The following is a 19,541-nucleotide window of genomic DNA, read 5'->3' on the forward strand; positions in this document are numbered from 1 at the left end:
ATTCCTTGTTTTCTCGTCAATGGTCTGTGATTGGCTTTATGGTTGTAATTCAGCATTTCAATTTTGCAAGAACAATATTGATTGTTGGATATCCCTAAATCCCTCAAAATTTTCCAATCTAAGATTGTTATACCTGCCTTTTCCTACTCCAAGGATTCCGTATCCAAAATCATGGAAAAAACATGGTTGAATTCATATCCAAAATTACTAACTTAATTAAAAAGAGATAAGAACAATTATACAGTTAAACAAAGCATTCGGAAAATAAATAAATAATCTGCAAATACTAATTAACACAAAACATGAGGTTTCATCCTCAACCCTCGTCTAAGAACTTTGCCTCTCATGAAAGTGAACCTTCCCATGCGACGACTAAAAACCATTGAAGCTTTTCTCCTCTTTTAACTCCCAGCCGAACTCTTCTCTCTACTGTGTTCTCTAGCCGTAGCCGAGATGATCCCCTTAGGAACCCACCGTGCTTATTTATAGATGCATGCCGAGTATTTGCCTTCCAAAGAAAGATTCTTTTCCTAACGAAAACTCTCCTTATTCAGTGATCCCCTTCCTTATGAGTTCTAATTGGACTCAAGTACGTACACATTTTGCCTAATTAGCTTCTAATTACTCTTTCTCACTTCGGCAATGTCGATCACGTGCAAGCCATGCATGAGTTGTTGTCCTGACAGTATCCTCCAAGCAATCAAATTGGATGCCATTTCTTGATGGATGGACCAACCACTTGGACATTATGTGTTTTGAATCCGAAGGGCGAAATATAAGTTTTTATCATTTTTTCCTGCAAATTAATAATTCAATGTAAGTGACTGAAAAGATAATAATCATAGTCAATTACGAACATTTAAGAGCTAACAACATATCATATAGGGAAGTGTCAATATTTTGTGCTCACCGCATTTCGGACTGTGTATGAAGTGGTTCCCCTTTCTTTGGTCGCGGCTTACAACAATGTACTCATCCAAAGGAAGGAAAGAAAAAGGGTCTACGAAAATATTCTAACAGAAAGTTCAAACTATATAAGCGTCGCTGATGGTGATGCGTGATTTAACTACAATCTTTACAACATGACCATTATGCAGTATCATACCTTTGTTTAAAAATCAGGGTGCACCGTCATCAAAGAGCACTTTATAGAACCGTTTTCTTTCTTCAGGATCAAATAGGCCACCGACATCACTACCCAGATCATCTTGTTCACTCATGTCAGTGCTCGGGTCCTTCCTTTTCTCTGATCTTTCCAAAATCATACCTTTCTTCTTCTTCCTTTCCAGATTCATTGAAAGGTGCCTCTGATTATATTCATGAAGTCCCTCCTGCATGAGTTCCCCAAACTTCTCCTTCACAACAACAAGTGGATCCTTGTCATTAAGTTCCGACGCATTGTATCCTTCTCTAAGAAGAACTGTGTAAATCTGATACTTATTTGAGACATAGAATATCCCAGGATGCTTAAGCAGCAACACATTCAACTTTTCTGGTAAACGGAATTCTCTTCCAAAATGACCTAACTTCACAATTGACAGTTTCTTCCACAAGGTCAGTGACAGTAATTCATGCACCAAACTCACTGTTCTCTTTTCCATTTCTTTTGATCCCTCCACTAAACCTCTGGGATCTGAGTAAGGAGAAATATAGGCAGTTGAATTAAACTCATGAAATCTCTCCCATGATTTGATCCAAGTTGAAGGTAATGAACATGAAAAGCATGGCTCAGACTCTTGTTTTCGGGAGACAATTTCAATTGCAGAAACTGCTAAATCACGATTCCAAGAAACAAGCTCAATCTCCATTGAACTTCGTCTCCCACTGTAATTAACAAGTCGAAACATCTCAGGGTACTTGGGTACGATTCTAATCAAATAATCATCTGGAAATCCAAAATATCTCTTCAACTCATTAATCTTCATGACATTGAGCCTTTGGTTCGAGCTCATCATCAACAACTTTGCAAGTCGCTCTGCAAATACTGGTTCCTGCATCTCTTTCACACGTTCTTCGTCATCCACCAGAAACATCATTCGCTTCGTCAACCCACAATAGTACTCATCATCCTTAAGATAAACTTCAAAACAACAGGGGTACTTTTTCAGCCAATTGAGAGCTTTGCCTTGAAGATCAAGTGTTTTGAACTTTCTCTGGAGGAACTTAACTGTTGCCACCTGGTTGGGGCATCGCGTAATGATATTCTTAATCTGATTATTTACAATCCAGCGACGGTTACGAGATAGAGCTGATTCAAGATCAGGGTCCTTCTTCATTGACCAAAGAGAGAAATTTCGAAGACTATGAAGATGACGTGGTGGAGAATAGATACTAAATTTCAAATACGTTTGATATTGAAGATACATTGTCAAGTAACTCACCAATTTGTAATTATAGGTATACAGCTTCCAATTTCCAGGAGATAATGGCCCTGAGTAAGAAGAAAGGAAAAGTATGAAAAAGTTAACATAAAAACAAGACAACAAAACTTTCTTGGACCTTTTTTCTACCAACATTAAAAGGAAGGAAAGCACTGTCTCTAAGTCACACAAATTTTGCATTTTGTTGTTAAAGTATCTCAGGAGATGGTTTAACTAGCAATAGAGCTATGCCAGTAACTCGAAATTCAAAACATGCTAAAATCATAATCTGCTAAAGCAGAATAATGATGTCTTTGGAGTTGAGGAGAGTAGCATTGAGCAATATTCTTGCTTGCGAACAGAGATAATAAGGAAAATGCTGCATGCACCAGAAATCACACCAAATGAAAGAACGATATCCCAACAATGCCATCCTCCCATCCAAGAAGTATAACGCCCCACTTTTGCTCTTTCCACTTCACACTACCAGCCACATATTCTCATTTCTCAGGTTTCATTTTGCTAACGAAGAAATAAGTTAACTAAAGGGCATAAAAACCAAAAGTACCAAACAAAACAAAATTGACGCTTGAATCCCAATCAATTGGGATCGGCTACAAGAATCACTTATCTCCATTAAGGTTTGTCGAGGGTATCGTGTACTATAATTTCAAAAAAAACAACCCTAGATTATTTCGAATTACCGGTTCTCTACCCTTAGTGTTACCCTCTATGCAAGTCATTAACCAAATCGCAACCCCTAAATAATTTAAACTTTCAGATAATTTACATGTACAACTATAATTTTCCATAGAGATTTACTCTTCTATGATTTATCCCTCCTACTGGTGAAGTGGCCCTGCTTTACCTTGCCAACTTGTTTTGCCGAAGTGTACATGAAAACCACGGAAAACAGGCTAACACTGATGAAAAGGTTCAGGTGGGTTCTCCAAAGCAAGCAATGAAAGGGTTGGCTACGGCTTTCGCTGGCAATCAAGGTAGGTGCGAATCCCTAGCGCTTCTTCGATACCAATTCGTTAAATGTTAAATATCCAGATTTTAATGAAAGTCTAGTGTACACCCCAGCTGCTCTTCCTTGGAACTAATTGAGAGGCATGTTCTAACTATATAAACAAATAGAAGAAGCGTGCAATATGGAGTGCAGCATCAACCAAGGGAAAATACTGATGCATCAAGAATCTATGCAATCTCAGTTCAAAAGGAAAAAAGAAAAATCTACGCAATCAGGAACCTTAATTCAATGAACTGGGAACCAATTTGAATATAAAAAAGAGGCATCGAAATTTCAGAAACTCGGGTGTCTGAATGGAACGAAGACGAACCTTGAAAAAACTCGAGCTTTACCCCCAAATTTCAGAAACTTGGGTGTCTGAATAGGGTGCCTTGCTCGAGATGTGTTTCGGAGTCGGAGCAGGAAATCGGTTCACGTAGTTGACTCAATTAGTAGGGCTTAAAAGTTAAAAGCAACAAGATGGAACGAGGTCTTCGGCAGTTACTCCTCTATGGTAATGTGCCCGGTGAGAAATCACCGTTCCCAGACCCGAAGAGGAAGGGAGAGAGACTTACTGTCACGCTAGCGAGGACATCGGAGTGCGCCGGAGTGTGGTCGGCGAACCAGAACCAGCAGTGGGAGGGACAGAGACGCAGAGCCGGCTTATAGCCAAGGCCTGGGAAGCCGGCGCGCTTCAGGCCCCTGAAAAAAATAAAAAACGAGGGGCCCAAACTTTTAGAATCCCTATATATATATATATATATATTAAAATCACGTTCTGCACACATTGAACGGTTCGGATTTTTAAAATTTGATCGGAAAATGAAAGTCCCGTATTTTTACAAAATGAGGGATCCCTCACTTGATAATTTGTATATATATATATATATATATATATATATATGGTCTCAAAAAAATTGCATTAGTCTCTTTTATATAAAATAGGCCAAATTAAAATTTATGAGCCACAATTAAAATAGGCCTAAATTGTGAAATTATTCATTAGAAATATTGAGGCATTAAAAAAAAGAAAGAAAATAAGGCGTATTTCATAACAAGTACATATTTTTTATTCGTTTCAAATTTACTATTTTGAATTCTTTTAATACTATTCTCTCCATCACAATTTGTTTGTCCAATTTGAAAAATACAACTTTTTAAGGGAACACAATCATTGCACCAATAAATGATCAACTTTCCAAAAGTTGCCCTCCAAACTTTTTGAAAAAAATTACTTTAGTTCATATGTTTAGGTACAAAAAGGGAATTTTGTAGCTTTTGATCCCTTGGTTTTTTAAAGTGGACAAATATTTTGGGACAAGTAAAAATTAAAAATTGGACAAACAAATTGGGATGAAAGAAATCGAAAAATACATAAATGTCTTATTTTTGAAATGCACTTCCGGCCCCGAAAGTCTTGAGACGCCCCCTGCAGAGACGATAGTCCGTTAGTGCAAAATCATGACGGATGGATTCGAAACAAGATGATCAGTCCCGGGCCCTTACTTCCTGCAAGAACTTATGCAAGGATTTACCCTCTGAGAAAGAAAGTCTATGGGTACAGAAAAATTGGTACAAATTTTGTACATGGATTTTTTGTGGGGCCCACTATGGGTTCCACATAAATGATTTGAGCCCTTCATTAAATGTAAACATTTTTTCAAGAGCCCTCGCAAAAATTCAGCTCAATCCGATACTTATAGATATTCGATCCAATCATCTAACTTTTTCATATCCTGAAATCTAAATGAAAAATTAGATGATTGGATTGAACATCCATAAGTAGCGGATTGAGCTGAATTTTCGCAGGAGCCCTTGGAAAAATATTTTACATTTAATGATCGGCTCGGATCATTTGTGTGGGACCCGTAGTAGGTCCCACGAAAAATTTATGTACAAAATCTATACCAATTTTTCTGTACCCATAGACTTAATCGAACCCGACCTTGAAAACAGAAAGTCTACACACATATAATCTATCGGAAATCCTACGTGCACCGACCAAAAGTGTAGGGAAACCGTACCGACCGCAGTGCGCGGCCGTCGCCGGCCACCAGACGGCCGATCCGAGCCGTTGTATACATGAAAAATAGGGTGTCTAGATCAAGCACCATACACACATCGGATGCCGTTTATTCCCGCACTTGGCCCCTCGGTTTTTTTTTTAAAAATTTTTGGACGGCTCGGATTGGCCGTCCAGTGGCCGGCGACGGCCGCGCGCGGCCATCGGTATACAGTCGGTAGGTTGGTGTCGGTGCAAATAGCACGACTCATATTGTGCATAGATTTTATTGTGGGGCCCACCACGAGTCCCATACAAATTATCCGAGCCGTTCATTAAATGTAAAACATTTTTTCAAGGGTCTCCGTAAAAAATAATCTCAATCCAATACCTATAGGTGTTTGATCCAATTATATAACTTTTCATTATCCGAAAATCTGAATGAAAAGTTAGATGGTTGGATGAAGTACCTATAGGTATGGGATTGAGTTTATTTTTTACAGGGGCCCTTGAAAAAATATTTTACATTTAATGAACGGCTCGGATGATTTGTATGGGACCCATGGTAGGCCCCATAACAAAATCTGTGCACCATATGTGTATAGATTGCTGTGTGTGGAGCACAGTTCAAAAATAGCTTTTTCACTCTCTCTGTTCACGCACATGTGCGCGCGAATTATGAGTTATCTCGACCCATTTTAACATCGGTCTTGCTACTTGGCTGATAATAAACACACTAGATAAGAAAAATATGTATTTCGATGTACTTTTTATACTCTTTAATACACATTCACACTATCATTATTAATGGGCTGATTTTAGAATTTTTCTGTTTAACATTTACTTCTGCCACGTGGCCTCACACAGTTTCTTGCTAAGAAGCAACAATTTGTGGCAGGTGGTAGTTTCAAGATATTTTATAAATCCAAATGAACCATCAAACCATGGCCACTGCTCTGCTCTTGAAAGCCTCTCTGTTCCACACCCTTTCTTTCACCTTAAAACCCTTCTCTCTCTATCCCTTACCCCTCAAATCCCACTCTTTCCACCTCAAAGCAGCCATGGTACATGTCTTTTCCCCCACTTTCCCCCCCAATTTTCTTGAAAAAGCTTTTTTTTTGGTTCTTTCCATTTTTCATACGTTGAATGTGTTTCTTTGGCTGTTTTTTAGGCGGAGGGAAGTGAAATCATAGAGAAAAAGGAAGCGGGTGTTGTCGGTGAAGAAAAGAAGAAAGTATTTGTTGCTGGCGCCACTGGAAACACTGGGAAGAGGATTGTGCAGCAGCTTCTGGCCAAGGGTTTTGCTGTCAAGGCTGGTGTTCGTGATGTTGATAAGGCCAAAACAAGCGTCTCCGAAGGAAACCCTGATCTTCAATTTGTGAGTGTTAAGGATCAAGATTGAAATTTGGGTATTTGATTTCTCAATTTGAGTTCTGTTTAATAGCTGGATTTCAGTTATTGGCATAGTCTGAATTTTTAACACCATTGTCGATAATCACCACACACAAAAAAAAAAAAAACCCACCACCATAGTTGATAAATGCCAAAATTGAGACAAGTGATGCCCCAAAAACATTGAGCGATTTCAATTTCTCAGAAAGAACAATAGATTGCGCCGCATCTCCAATGGTAGCGAGACTTCACGTACATAAGCGCAAAACAATTTAGGCTAAACAAATTCTAACTAAAAAACCGGCATTTCATCTGGACTTGTCCATGGGGAAACTAGTGCTTAAAAGTTAAATCCATGTATTGCATTCCCTAAATGTGTCAACATTGGTAATAGAAGTGATTTGCCTCCTGCTTTCGACATTATTCAATTCGTAATTACCATCCCAGTTTTGGATTCTTGGTGGCATGTGTCAACACCTCTGGAGCAGATGTAGCCTGATACTTGCTGCTAGAGTTAAAAATCTTTAGAAAATATCAGTTCTGAGAAATGAGCTTCTGTGTGTGTGTCTAGCATGATGAGTGGGTAACTTTGTACTCTCTATACATGGGAAGATAGGGAATAAGGGAATCCCATGTGGCAAGATTTTACTTTTTTTCTAGCTATTTCTTGTTGGGATTTTCTTTGCTGTTGGTGGTGATATAGTGATATAGGATGGACTTTTGTAGTTATCTAACCTTAGAGGTAAAGAGCCAAAAATTGACATATTGGACAAGAACTCATGAGACAAACTTCTCAATTTTAACTGCTACTACTCATTAGACGATTGAATGTAGTTAAAATTTGCGAATCCAAATCACATTTCCCCATAGAAAAAGGGGATCTAAATGATGGTCTGCGCACAATCTGCAAAATTTGCTGAACTCTGAATTTGGCTGGACAATGTGCACGCATGTAATATGCAAAGTGCACCGAGTCCACCGACACTTACACGGTTACAGTGACATCAACAACTAGCACGAGGAGAAGAGGATTATAGTAACCATCACAAGATTTTGGTTTGTTTTGGGGATGCATGTGTCCAGGTGAAGGCAGATGTAACTGAAGGTTCAACAAAGCTAGCTGAAGCTATTGGTGGTGATACAGATGCTGTAATATGTGCGACTGGTTTTCGACGTTCTCTGAATTTACTGACTCCTTGGAAGGTTAGTTTGTGTACTGTCGCTGTTAATAAGTTGTGTAGTTTAGTTTAGTTTAGTTACCATTGAATCTTATCCCTTTGTGGGAAATTCTTAATGTTTGATGGTAGGATAATTGCATCCCCTAACAGCTTAATAATTACATTTTCTTGTCTATTCCCCCCGTCTTATCTGGCTAATTTTTGTAAGGTGAAGAGTATTCAGTTTAAATTTTCTAGTTAGTGTCTAACAAAATTCAGAACAAGTATCAAGATTTGCTCATCCTCCCACAATTGATATTCCATTCTGGCACCATGAGGGTAATTAGAGAAGGAGTTGGGTTAATCTCAGGCTACAGCCTGGAAGGCTGTAAGCTCGTAACTGATCCATATGGATCGTATAGAGTAAATGAGTTTGTCTCAGGAGTTCATGGATCCTGTGAATTGATCCTGTGAACTCAATAGACGAAATCTGCCATTCCATGGACGACAGCCTATTTGCATCAGATTTCTTCACCGTTCTCCATGAGCTCATAGCAGCTCTAATAAACCTTCAGTCAGGCCTAACCTGTTTCACATCCAAACTTTGATGCTGAAAATTTTCTGCTCTAATATCCATTTTCACGCAAATTTTCCATCTTTTTTACTCGTAGCTTTGATGCAATCTTCTCCTTTTCTGTTGTTCAATAGTTTTAACTGTGTAAAATCTTCGGTTGCAGGTTGATAATCTTGGCACGGTGAACCTGGTTGAAGCATGTCGCAATCTTGGTGTTAAGAGATTTGTGCATGTTAGTTCTATTTTAGTCAATGGAGCTGCTATGGGACAGTTGCTTAACCCGGCTTACATATTTCTCAATGTGTTTGGACTTGTATTAGTAGCAAAGCTTCAAGCAGAGAAGCACATCAGGAAATCCGGGATCAACTACACAATTGTAAGGCCGGGTGGATTAAAAAATGATCCTCCAAATGGAAATATAGTCATGGAGCCAGAGGTGAATCATTGAGAGGAGTTATTTTAGTTTTACATGTTAAATACGTTCTCTCCTATTTGTTGGTCTTCATGATTTCTCTCTCTCCAGGATACTTTGTACGACGGTTCCATATCTAGAGATCAAGTTGCTGAAGTTGCTGTCGAGGCATTGATTCATCCTGAAGCTGATTACAAAGTAGTGGAGATTGTTGCTCGTGCTGATGCTCCGAAAAAAACATTTCCGGAACTATTTGGTTCTGTAAAGCAACGGTGATCTGAGTTGCTTGAATGCAGAATGGGTGTGGTACTTCGGAGGACATTTATTACCTAGGATTATCACCTATTTACATGCCTAAATGCGCCGAGGCGATTTTGCTACATATGCATAATCTGATGCTACTTGAAACAGATACAATTAAAGATGCTGTGCGAGAGCCTTACTGTTATTCTTGTTTCCGATACTTTCATTTTCACGCAATTTGCCCCTTTGCTTCACAGTGGCATTATTTGGTGCTATCTTTTCAGTTCTACTTGCGAAACCCGGTTTCGAGTATGCTATCTTTTTTGCTTTGGGTAGAAACTAGAATAAAATCTGAGCAAATTCCGTAGGGTTTTGCTCAGATTTTGTGAAATGACATCAAATAAATTGAAATGAAAGGAAAAAAAAAATTGAAATGAAATAAAAACCAGTTACAGGCGTGCAAGAAGTTTACAAAAATCAAAACCAAAGATTGTTCCTTTGTATGTTTCGCAAGCCAAAATCCGAGCAAAAAAATGTCCTGAGTTTTCCTACACAAACAGGAGCAAAAGCAAGATTTCATATTTGGGTGCCAACTTATTCACTCTTCTCTTATACTGTCGACTTATATGGACCCGGTTATCCGTATGGATTCATTCAACTCACACTCAAAAGATAACATATTCTCGATTTATTTCATCCAACAAAAAGGAATCATGTAGAAATAATGGAATTTCAATCAATTTTTATCAAGAAATTTACGAGTATAAGGCAAAAACTAAAAAAGTATAATCTTGTTTTTGTTTCAACTGTCACAATGTAAATTGAATCTTATTGTAAGAAGACAAAGAATACGTGCAATAGATTTTAAAATGTACATAAGAATATGAATAACTGAATAATAGGAAGTTGTTAATTTTAAAATTTATTTTACTTTGAAACAAATGGAGCGTAAGTGACAATTCTGGTCCTTTACCGGAAAAAAAGGAAAAAGAAGTGACAAGGATAGTCCAATAAAAATGAACCATAGTTCTACCGAGGGTAGAAATGTAAAGCTTCAACGTTCATCGCCATTAATTGTATTTATCAGAAACTTCAAGAGAGATCGTTGTAATTTTTCCTAAAACCAAAGGCAAAAAATGTAATTTACGACCTAGGGTTTTCCTCTCTCAGCCTCCCCTCATATATAGCCGCTGCGAAAACCCTAAAATCCCTCCTCCATCGCCCCCACCCACAATCGCGCCGAGAGGTAGAGAGAGAGAACTCTGCAGAAATGGTGACTTACAGGGTAAGTTCTTTCAGCTTCACTTCTCCCCCTCTAATTAGGGTTTTCTAATTTCTCTGGATCTGGCTATGCGTGTAATTGGTCTGAGTTTCTCTCTGGTTTTGGTTTTACGCGCAGTTCCATCAGTACCAGGTCGTGGGGAGGGCTCTCCCTTCGGAGACCGATGAGCACCCCAAGATCTACCGCATGAAGCTCTGGGCTACCAACGAGGTTCGAGCCAAGTCCAAGTTTTGGTATGCATCTCTTTTTTGCACCTTTGTTATGGTATGGTTGTAGTGTTTTTGATTCGTCTGTATAGATTTTCTCAAATTTGAATTACATTCAAGTCTACATTTTGTTAGGAAAATGCTAACCACAGTCCTTAAGGTGATGGATAATGTGTAAAAGGTGTATCGATATCCGAGAAAAGTATATTAACGTCTGCGAGATTGTATATCTATCCGTGAGATGTCTGTTAAAATTTTAGCAAGACCCTTTTTGTTATTATTATGTCAATTTCTTATTTACAGTTATCCAAAACAATCACTCTTTATATGTACGAATGAAAATAGTATGTTAAATGACTAATTATATGTCAATTCGTTCTCAAACAAGTAAACAGAAAGACAAGATTGATCTCGATGGCATTACGTACTGTTGTAGTTTATTATTTGTTTAGCCTGAAAAAGTTATCTCAAACCTCATTTTCTCTCATACTCAATTGAAGATTAGTTTCAAATGCTTTTTTGTTGTCAATAGAATCAAAAACTTATTTTTCTCTACACTAGCAATTTTTAAGTTGATAAACTTTCTTGCTTCTTTATTAGGAAAATTTGGGTACTTCGTTAAGCAAAAAGATTACGAATTTGTACTTGGCAGTTTGCACGGTAGGGTGGGGTCCATAGTTGTCAAATCATGAATCGAATTGAGAATTGAAATGGTCATTTTTCGAATCGTGAATTGAATCGAATTGTGAATCGCTTCGATTCTGTCATGATTTCTGTAATGCGTAGAAACCTATGTTTATTGATTAGGGTAACGACAATATATGCTACAAATGAAAGATTTAGGCCTAAATCAATACAAACCTTCTTCTAAATGACGATTTGATAATAACGTGGAGTATTAGATAAGCTACTTCTATTGCAACTACCAAGAGATGACGATTCGAAAATCCTACTTATGATTCTTTTTTTACAAAAGAGTTTTTAAGTACAAAACAAACCCTTAGAAGGTCTAAGGGGTTGTTATATTCCCTTTATCTTCCGCATTTTCGATTCACTCTCGTAATAAATCTCCTTTTCTTATTATCTATCCATATAACATGGACAAAAGATAACATATAACAATATTAAAGAGCTTAAAAAATAGCTTGAACCCTTTTCAAACAACAAAAGAAGCAAAACAAGAATAAAAAATGAAATTCAGAAATTTTAAGTGAATCGACCGATTCACCGATTCAATTCACCGATTCAGATCACCAATTCACAGCTATTCCTGATTCAGGCAGCTGATTTGTATCGCTTACCCACCGAATCGCATCGAATCGTACGATACGAATCGTGAATCGTATGATTCTAACAACTATGGTGGGGTCATTGTCCACTAAAATTTATACCATGCTACTAGCAGTTATAATTTATAACATAATAATAGCAGTCATCTGACCCTGGTATGTTGTCTCTAGCGTCGCCTCTGTTGTGTTTTTTTAACTTTGACTGAGTTTTGGTTAATTTTGTGTTTAAGGTACTTTCTGAGGAAGCTTAAGAAGGTGAAGAAGAGCAATGGTCAAATGCTCGCCATTAATGAGGTTTGTCTTGTCAAGATACTTGAATGGATCCTACAATTTGCAGTACAATGATTCCTGGGATTTTTAAAGTAGGCAAGCCATGTTTTAATTGACTTATGCGCTTTCATGGTAATGAAAATCTAGATCTGTGGGAAAGGCTTGATCTGACAAGTTTTAAATTTCTTGCTTCTTATTGCGTTTCTTAATGTCGAAAGTACTAGAGTTTTATAATGGTCCCTCCTACATGAAAAGGATATGGACTTGTCTTTTCATGTTTAGTGGGAATGATTTATGAATCATATGATGATTTATGTAGTGGCAGACATCCAGAATGGGTTCAGTAGGGTGAAGCACTTCTTAATAACAATGCATTGTAAGATATTTCAGTGGTCCATGTGTTTTGCCTTTGTTATGTTTCCAAATTCTCTAACGTCATAAGATCCAGATAAAGGGTGAAGATGCTCTTAGGCAACCATAAATTGAAGTGTGTGCTTGGAAATGTTGATTTGTTTTATTCTAGGCTGATTAGTTTTCTTTTATGTATCTAGTTTGGTATCTTTGAATAGGGATACAACAATTCGTGAAGCTTTGGGAGTATTTTTGCTTTTTTTCGAAAAATTTAACCGGAAGTATTCTTTTTGATATCAGCTCATTACGAGAATTCCTGTTAGCTTGTTGAATCTTCTGTTAGCAAGATTCTATGTTGTATTTGACTAGAAATTAGTGTTCAGTCGGGCAATGTGCCTTTCATGTAACTTTTACAGCTGTTTGAGATACATATGTGATACTTGTGCATCATTCATGTTAATCCTCTCACCTTCAAAAAACAGTTGGACGTTTAAAATTAATATTTTTTGTCCAAGTAAAGATGAAAATGAACATTTGAATAACAGTAGGCATCTGTAGTTATTAATTATAAAAGTTGCTGCTATATATGTTCTAGATTAATGTGTTTTGAAGAAACCGTCTGCTTGATTATGTTTCCTTATAAGTAACTTGATTTGCTTGCAGATTTTTGAGAAGAACCCAACAAAGATCAAGAACTATGGTATCTGGCTGAGGTATCAAAGTCGAACTGGTTATCACAACATGTACAAGGAGTACCGTGATACTACTCTGAATGGTGCTGTTGAGCACATGTACACTGAGATGGCTTCGCGCCACAGGGTCCGTAGCCATTGCATCCAAATCATTAAGACGGCAACAGTCCCGGCTAAACTTTGCAAGAGGGAGAGTACTAAGCAGTTCCACAACTCCAAAATCAAGTTTCCATTGGTGTTGAAGAAAATCAGGCCACCAAGCAGGAAATTGAAGACTACCTACAAGGCATCTAGGCCGAACCTGTTTATGTAAGTCTGTTTGATTATTTGTTGGAGAAGTGCTATAAGCAGGGGTAAGTCTGAATCTGATTTCTGAAACTTTGTTATTGAAGTGAGGGATTAGCTGTTGTCATATCGTGGTTTTTGGATAATTTTTTGGGCTTTTGAGAATTTAAGAATATCAGACATTTGGTAGATCTCTATTGGGATCTTTGGAATTCTCTAGCAGACTAGTAGTTATAGTAATTGATTGAGATTTTCATCTCAACTTCCCTATTTTCTTGTGTATGTGCGTTTATGAACTTTTGGTTCATCTCTCCAAATCTTTTTTTTTTTTGGGTAACCGAGGAACAACCCTGCAATCGAGCCACTATTGGATCTGACTGCACAATCCAAACTTCGGGGGAGATTAGCACAACAATCCACAGCCATGACTTTCTATTTAAATCATGGTTTGTCTTCAGGGGGAATCGAAACTTGTTACTCCTTTCGTCCCTTATTTAGAGTTCCCTTAATAAGTGTTCATTTTGTAAAGTTAATGAGTAAAAATTAGTGCATTATTTATATTGTCCTTAAAAGTAGATTTTATTTTGAAAAGTTAGTGAGAAAATATAATGATGATGAGTAAGTAGAAAAGTGGAGGAAAAAGTTGACGTGAAGTGTATCATGATGTCTTTTTAATAAGTTGGAGTTACGAAGCAACACACTTAAAAAGGAACGGATGGAGTACGTTGCAAGCGAATGTTGCTTTTGTCATGTTGACAGTCCACAGGTGGGTGCATCTCTCCAAAGCTTTTAAGATGCACCAAACGAATTTTACAGAGTCCACTGAAGATTGGAGAAGGTAATAGGACTTCCAGGGGGTGTCGAATTTTGTGGGCCTATCCTGGGCTTACAACAAATACACGTCCAGTTTTGAATTTTGTGGGCCCATCGCGGGCTTACAACAATCATCAGAAATGATAGGCCACTGTTCCGTGGTACCAAGTGGAATTATGAAGTAGAAGTATTGTACAAACATGGAAATGATAACTGGGCTCAGTACTATGTATTGGATTCTATGAAAATTTGTGTTTAGATAAGGGTGATAGGGTATCACGCGGCGGCACCTCAATACCGCCAAATAATTACTCCAATTCCATCTCATGTGACCAAAAGTATACGTATTCAGGTATAACTGTATAACGGTACAAGTCGTGCAAGTCTTTGGCTAGATTGCTTATTTGATTTGAAGAAAAGTCGTGCAAGTCTTTGGCTAGATTGCTTATTTGATTTGAAGAATTAGAGAGCAGTGAATGAGATTATAATGAAATCATTTGATTTGACTTCTTGCGTTTCCCGATGGAACAGCATAAGGTTCTGTTTGGAACTTATGGAAAGGAAAGGAAAGGAAAAGAAAATTAAAAAATTTTCCCTTCCAATGTTTGGTTGGGAGAGAAAGAGAGAAGAAAATAAAAGTTTTAAGTTCAATGAATAGTAAATTTTCTCTCTTTTTTCCCTCCCTTTTTCTTTTTGCTTTCCTTTTTTTTTTTTCCTGTAAGTTCCAATTAGAGCCTAACTTTTTTCGGAACCTTTTTATTGTTACTTCAAGATTTGCACGGAAGAAAAGGGACATAAGGGATTTTAATTGCGTCCAAAAAGTTAGTATTTAATTCATAAATTAATCTTAGTTTTATTGAAATATCAACCAGTTCATATCTTCAAATTAGCAGTAGTTTGCATTTTTTAATCAACCAGTTCATATCTCCCTTCGTACGTGTTGGAGTAATTTTATTTTGAAGTCATGAAGGCCAATATTAATAGTTTCCAAATATTAACCAAACACTGCAAAACAAGGATGGATTTTTTTTTTTTTTGAAAAAATTAATTTGCACAGAATAAATTTTTTTTTTTTTGGTTGGAACGAACGGAGCCTACTGTACTCCCTAGTTAGTTTCATCCACCAGCCAAGTACTTCTGAAAATTAAGTCGATAGGGTGTCATTCTTTTTAATCGGGTGTCAATTATATAATCTCTTTTTTCTTTTGCGGTAAATGTCAGTCATCATCTTATTAAATGAAAAAACACATGGTGTTTGTATTTCCAACGCAATATTAATTTGCCGTTCATTTATTTTTATTTTTTTTGAGAGGAGAAATAATGTATTAGGTTCACTAGATCGTCGATATCCAATCGATAAAATTTCCAGGCTTGCGATAGAAGCCAGTTTTGCTTTGCTGACAACAACAACAGCTCACAGCAGGCCAGTTTCCAACAAAGCAATCCGGCCAGGATAGAATAATTCTAGACAATATTTGCCGGCCGAATAGAAAGGTCCCAATATGCCATTATAAATATATATAAACTAACAAATGCAACGCACTTTAAGCTGAGAGAGATTGATAGAGACAGAGAGAAATAATTTAATTATAATTATTTGGTTTTCATTATAATTTCATGTTTTAATCGTTTGTCTCGACTAGTCAAAGTTTTTTAAAGATATTTATCAAATATACAAATAATAGTTTCAAACGATGCCAGATACACTAAAAGACAATAAAAATTGGTTTTACGAAAAGATTACGGTATGTTTGATAAGGTCCGAAATCTCTCTCTCTCTCTGAGATGCAAATGATTAATCTCCTTTTTAAAAGCAACATAACAACATTTCCTTTCGGAAACTAATATGCAACATCTCCAACTTTGTTCGTCTTTGACGAACTATCCATAATTTCATACTTTTTTGATTACTCTCGTTGAGACGGAAGGTTTATTTTGATTTCCCAAATTTTCCCAATGCTGTTTGACTCCTTTTTTCCACCAGGCATATACCCCCATCGATCTTCTTATAAGAAAGAAATCCAACCGCTTGATCAACAAATCCATCTTCTTGTTTTGGTAAATTCTCAATCAATAAATCCATTACAAATGAAACAACACACCTGGATTTTCCCTGTATGTTCTTTTTCTGTGCTAACCCAAAATACACCCCAAACCAATTGATCAATTTCAACAAGTCTAAAAAGGAAGATATAAAAAAAAAAAAAAAAAAAAGGGTACACCATTTGGTTACACCTGATTATGTGGATCCATCTCGGAGTTTCACACAAATGATCAGAGCCGTTCAAAAGGTATACCATAGTTGGGCTAAATCATGAATGGGCGGAATACTATGCACACCGCTGGAGGAGAGAGACTTTGCAATCGTCCTTGGGACAAATGGTAGGGACATAAACGATTTCATCGCAGTCATCCGATCGGTGCCGTTTGAAATCCATCAACGACGTGAACATGGCGATGAACAACACTAGATGGTTGATAGCGTACCTCTGGCCCACACATTGGTGTGCCCCTGCTCCAAATACGAGAAAGTTCTTTTTATAGACCCTGTCCTCCTGCCTTTCGTCCATGAACCTGTCCGGGTCGAACCGGTACGGTTCAACAAACCCCTGGAATGAAGACTCGTAAACCGATGGAAAAACAATCGCTCCTTTCGGAATGGTGTATGTATCCGTTAATGGAAAGTCCTTGCCTGCCAAGTGAGGTACTAACGTGGCTGGCGCACGTATTCTTAACACTTCACGTGCCACCGCCTCGGTGTACTTCATCTCCCGCAGTTGGTCCGCCGTGATCGAGGTGCTCGATTCGGGCGACCAGATCGAGGCAACTTCACGGCGGACCTTCACGAGGATCTCCTGGTGGGAATCGAGGAGCGCCACCGCCCATAGTAGTGACGATGTGGAGGCGTCCTGTGCGGCGAATAGGAAATCGAACAAGTAGGTGCCGATTTCGGTGGTACTAGTGTGAGGCGGCGGCAAAATTCCAGATTCTTCCCCCGCCTCGGTCTCCAACCTTACAATGTCCTGCATCCACAAATCGATCAAGCAAGTAGGTTCACCGCCGCCCTTCATCTTCTTCTTGCTCTCCTCAGCACAAACACCTAATTTTTTTTTCAGCAAAAAGAAAATTTCATTATCACAAAGATAAAAGATAAAGTCAAAGACAAACGAAAAAGAAATGCATAGACAGAACTTCGGAGAGTACTCGACATGTTAAAGCATCCAACTCCAAACCAATTGGCAAAGAGTGGAGAGGCTGCCCAAACTCATATACTAGTTTTGGAGGAGATATTTAACCGATGTGGGACAAATCCCAATACTCCCCCGCACGTGCGACCCCTGACTCGCACGTGGAGAGGTCAACAAATGATTCGAAACACACGGATCACAATGAAACAAAGTGCAACTATGGCACAGACAAAGGGGAAAAGCCTTCGAAACTCTAGCTCTGATACCATGTTAAAGCATCCAACTCCAAACCAATTGGCTAAGAGTGGACAGGCTGCCCAAGCTCATATACTAGTTTTGGAGGAGATATTTAACCGATGTGGGACAAATCCCAATACGACACTCTTCTAATGCTGCTGCTTATACAATCTCAAGATTCTGAACCAACACCAACCTCTCAGACCTTTTTCATTTTAAAAAACAACTGTGCCAAAAAAACCAAATGGTGCAGCTCGATCACTGTGAGTTTTATTTTGTGAGGCGAGCTTCTAATGGTGCAGCTCATTTTCTAGCTACTCATGTGTTAGTTGGGTTGGGGTCTAGTATGTGAATTGACCAACCGCCCTTTCGGCTTCTTAATTCTCTCATTATGGCGGATGATTGCCATTCCCTATGTAATTTCCTTTTTATTATGGTGAATTGACAGTCTCTCCTATTGTTTTGAAATGCACACCTAAATGTCTCCTCAATTCTTCTATATCGAAAATTTGGTGCACCCATGTTTCGGTGTGTTTTTGGCCATTGAGGTATTTGAAAATTTTAAGGGATATTACTAGTTTTTCAATGGCCGAAAATGCATAGTAACAGAGGACAGAGGATTTTGGGTATAAAAGGAATTGAGCTCCCTGGATGTAAGTTGACAAAATGTCAGCAAATTTTAACTTGATTGACCACCTAATGTTTCGACGAGCCTCTTCACTGCCAACCTCGCCTCCCGAAAGGCGAACCCCGGCAGATCAATCGGGAGCTTCATCAAGCCCACATTAAACAAGTTATAGTCGAAGTTGAACCTCTCCTTCGACTCGCCCGACAAATACGGCCCGACGAACACGGTCTGCGACGTGTCGAGGTTCATGTCGCGACACAGCCACCGGAGACTGATGGGCGTCCCGTTTGACAGCCGCAGCCAGCGCGCCAGGTGCTCGGCAACGACCCTCTGCTGGATGGGAACGTAGATGGAGAGGGCCCTGGGGGTGAAATTGGGAGCTAGAAGGCGGCGGAGGTCCTTGTGGTCCTGCCCGAACATGTAGATGAGGTTGTGGTCGCCGAAGAGTTTTTTCCCGAAGGGGTGACCGATGAGGTGGAAGGCGTCGGGCCGGACGTTGGCGAAGACCTTGTGGGAGAGGTCGGTGGAGCGGACGAAGACCACGAACTTGCCGATGATGTAGTTGGCGGAGACGCCGAGTGGGGAGGTCCGGGCCAGGTTCGACTGGTTTTCCCAGAACCTAGTCGGGTTCCGGACGAGCGACACGGCGCTGCCCAAGAAGGGGAATACTAGCGAGGGGCCCGGGACTGTGCGCTTCTTCTTTAAGTAGGAAATCTGTTCGAGGAAGACGAGGAGGAGGAGGAGAGGGACGAGGTACGATGAGAGTGCGGCCCAGATTGATGAGTCCATTTTCACTTTCTTCTCTCTATCGAGAGAGTACGTACGATGGACAACAAGTGAATGTTCCCGTACTACCCAAAGTTGGTCCGGGGGACGGAGGAGGCTAGGTTAGCCGGAAAATGGTTATCGGTTAAAAAGGGAGAGGATGTGTGTCTGTGTGTGGAGTCAGTCGGAGAAGAAGGCGGCCGGCGGCGGAGAGTAAGTTGATGCAACAGTCGGTGGGTGAAAAGGGTGGGGAGAGACCAAAAAACTTGGGGGTTGATATCTTATCAGAGATATATATTCTGATTCAACTATAGATAAACAAAGCAAGAAAAGAATTAAGAAAGAAAGAAAGAAAGAAGGATAGGGTGGAGAGAAGGGATCAC

General features: G+C 38.9%; 4 protein-coding genes across 6 annotated transcripts; 2 read left to right on the forward strand and 2 right to left on the reverse strand.

Moving 5' to 3' along the window:
- Window positions 1–191: 191 nt before the first annotated feature.
- On the reverse strand, window positions 192–4,102 carry LOC131312420 (protein WHAT'S THIS FACTOR 1 homolog, chloroplastic-like). Of its 3 annotated transcripts, none has more exons than XM_058340146.1 (3): window positions 3,948–4,102; window positions 1,106–2,431; window positions 192–796 (listed from the first exon to the last, which is right to left on the reverse strand). In XM_058340146.1, exon 2 carries the CDS (start codon window positions 2,364–2,366, stop codon window positions 1,119–1,121), a length of 1,248 nt encoding a protein of 415 aa, XP_058196129.1. In that variant the 5' UTR covers window positions 2,367–2,431; window positions 3,948–4,102; the 3' UTR covers window positions 192–796; window positions 1,106–1,118. The 3 variants fall into 3 exon arrangements, with proteins under 3 accessions (XP_058196129.1, XP_058196127.1, XP_058196128.1); XM_058340144.1 differs by having other exon boundaries at window positions 3,704–4,102; XM_058340145.1 differs by having other exon boundaries at window positions 3,726–4,019.
- Window positions 4,103–6,278: 2,176 nt separating this feature from the next.
- LOC131312421 (uncharacterized protein At2g34460, chloroplastic) lies at window positions 6,279–9,357 on the forward strand. The gene is made up of 5 exons (XM_058340147.1): window positions 6,279–6,438; window positions 6,546–6,752; window positions 7,850–7,969; window positions 8,661–8,933; window positions 9,021–9,357. The coding sequence occupies exons 1-5, from the start codon at window positions 6,304–6,306 to the stop codon at window positions 9,183–9,185; spliced, it is 900 nt and encodes a 299-aa protein (XP_058196130.1). The 5' UTR covers window positions 6,279–6,303; the 3' UTR covers window positions 9,186–9,357.
- Window positions 9,358–10,278: 921 nt separating this feature from the next.
- On the forward strand, window positions 10,279–13,797 carry LOC131312422 (large ribosomal subunit protein eL20-like). The gene is made up of 4 exons (XM_058340148.1): window positions 10,279–10,437; window positions 10,552–10,667; window positions 12,160–12,223; window positions 13,214–13,797. The coding sequence occupies exons 1-4, from the start codon at window positions 10,423–10,425 to the stop codon at window positions 13,553–13,555; spliced, it is 537 nt and encodes a 178-aa protein (XP_058196131.1). The 5' UTR covers window positions 10,279–10,422; the 3' UTR covers window positions 13,556–13,797.
- Window positions 13,798–16,369: 2,572 nt separating this feature from the next.
- LOC131312423 (cytochrome P450 710A11-like) lies at window positions 16,370–19,541 on the reverse strand. The gene is made up of 2 exons (XM_058340150.1): window positions 18,462–19,541; window positions 16,370–17,440 (listed from the first exon to the last, which is right to left on the reverse strand). The coding sequence occupies exons 1-2, from the start codon at window positions 19,180–19,182 to the stop codon at window positions 16,671–16,673; spliced, it is 1,491 nt and encodes a 496-aa protein (XP_058196133.1). The 5' UTR covers window positions 19,183–19,541; the 3' UTR covers window positions 16,370–16,670.

The sequence above is a fragment of the Rhododendron vialii genome, chromosome 13a (genome assembly GCF_030253575.1).
Source record: "Rhododendron vialii isolate Sample 1 chromosome 13a, ASM3025357v1".
NCBI classification, from domain to species: domain Eukaryota; kingdom Viridiplantae; phylum Streptophyta; class Magnoliopsida; order Ericales; family Ericaceae; genus Rhododendron; species Rhododendron vialii.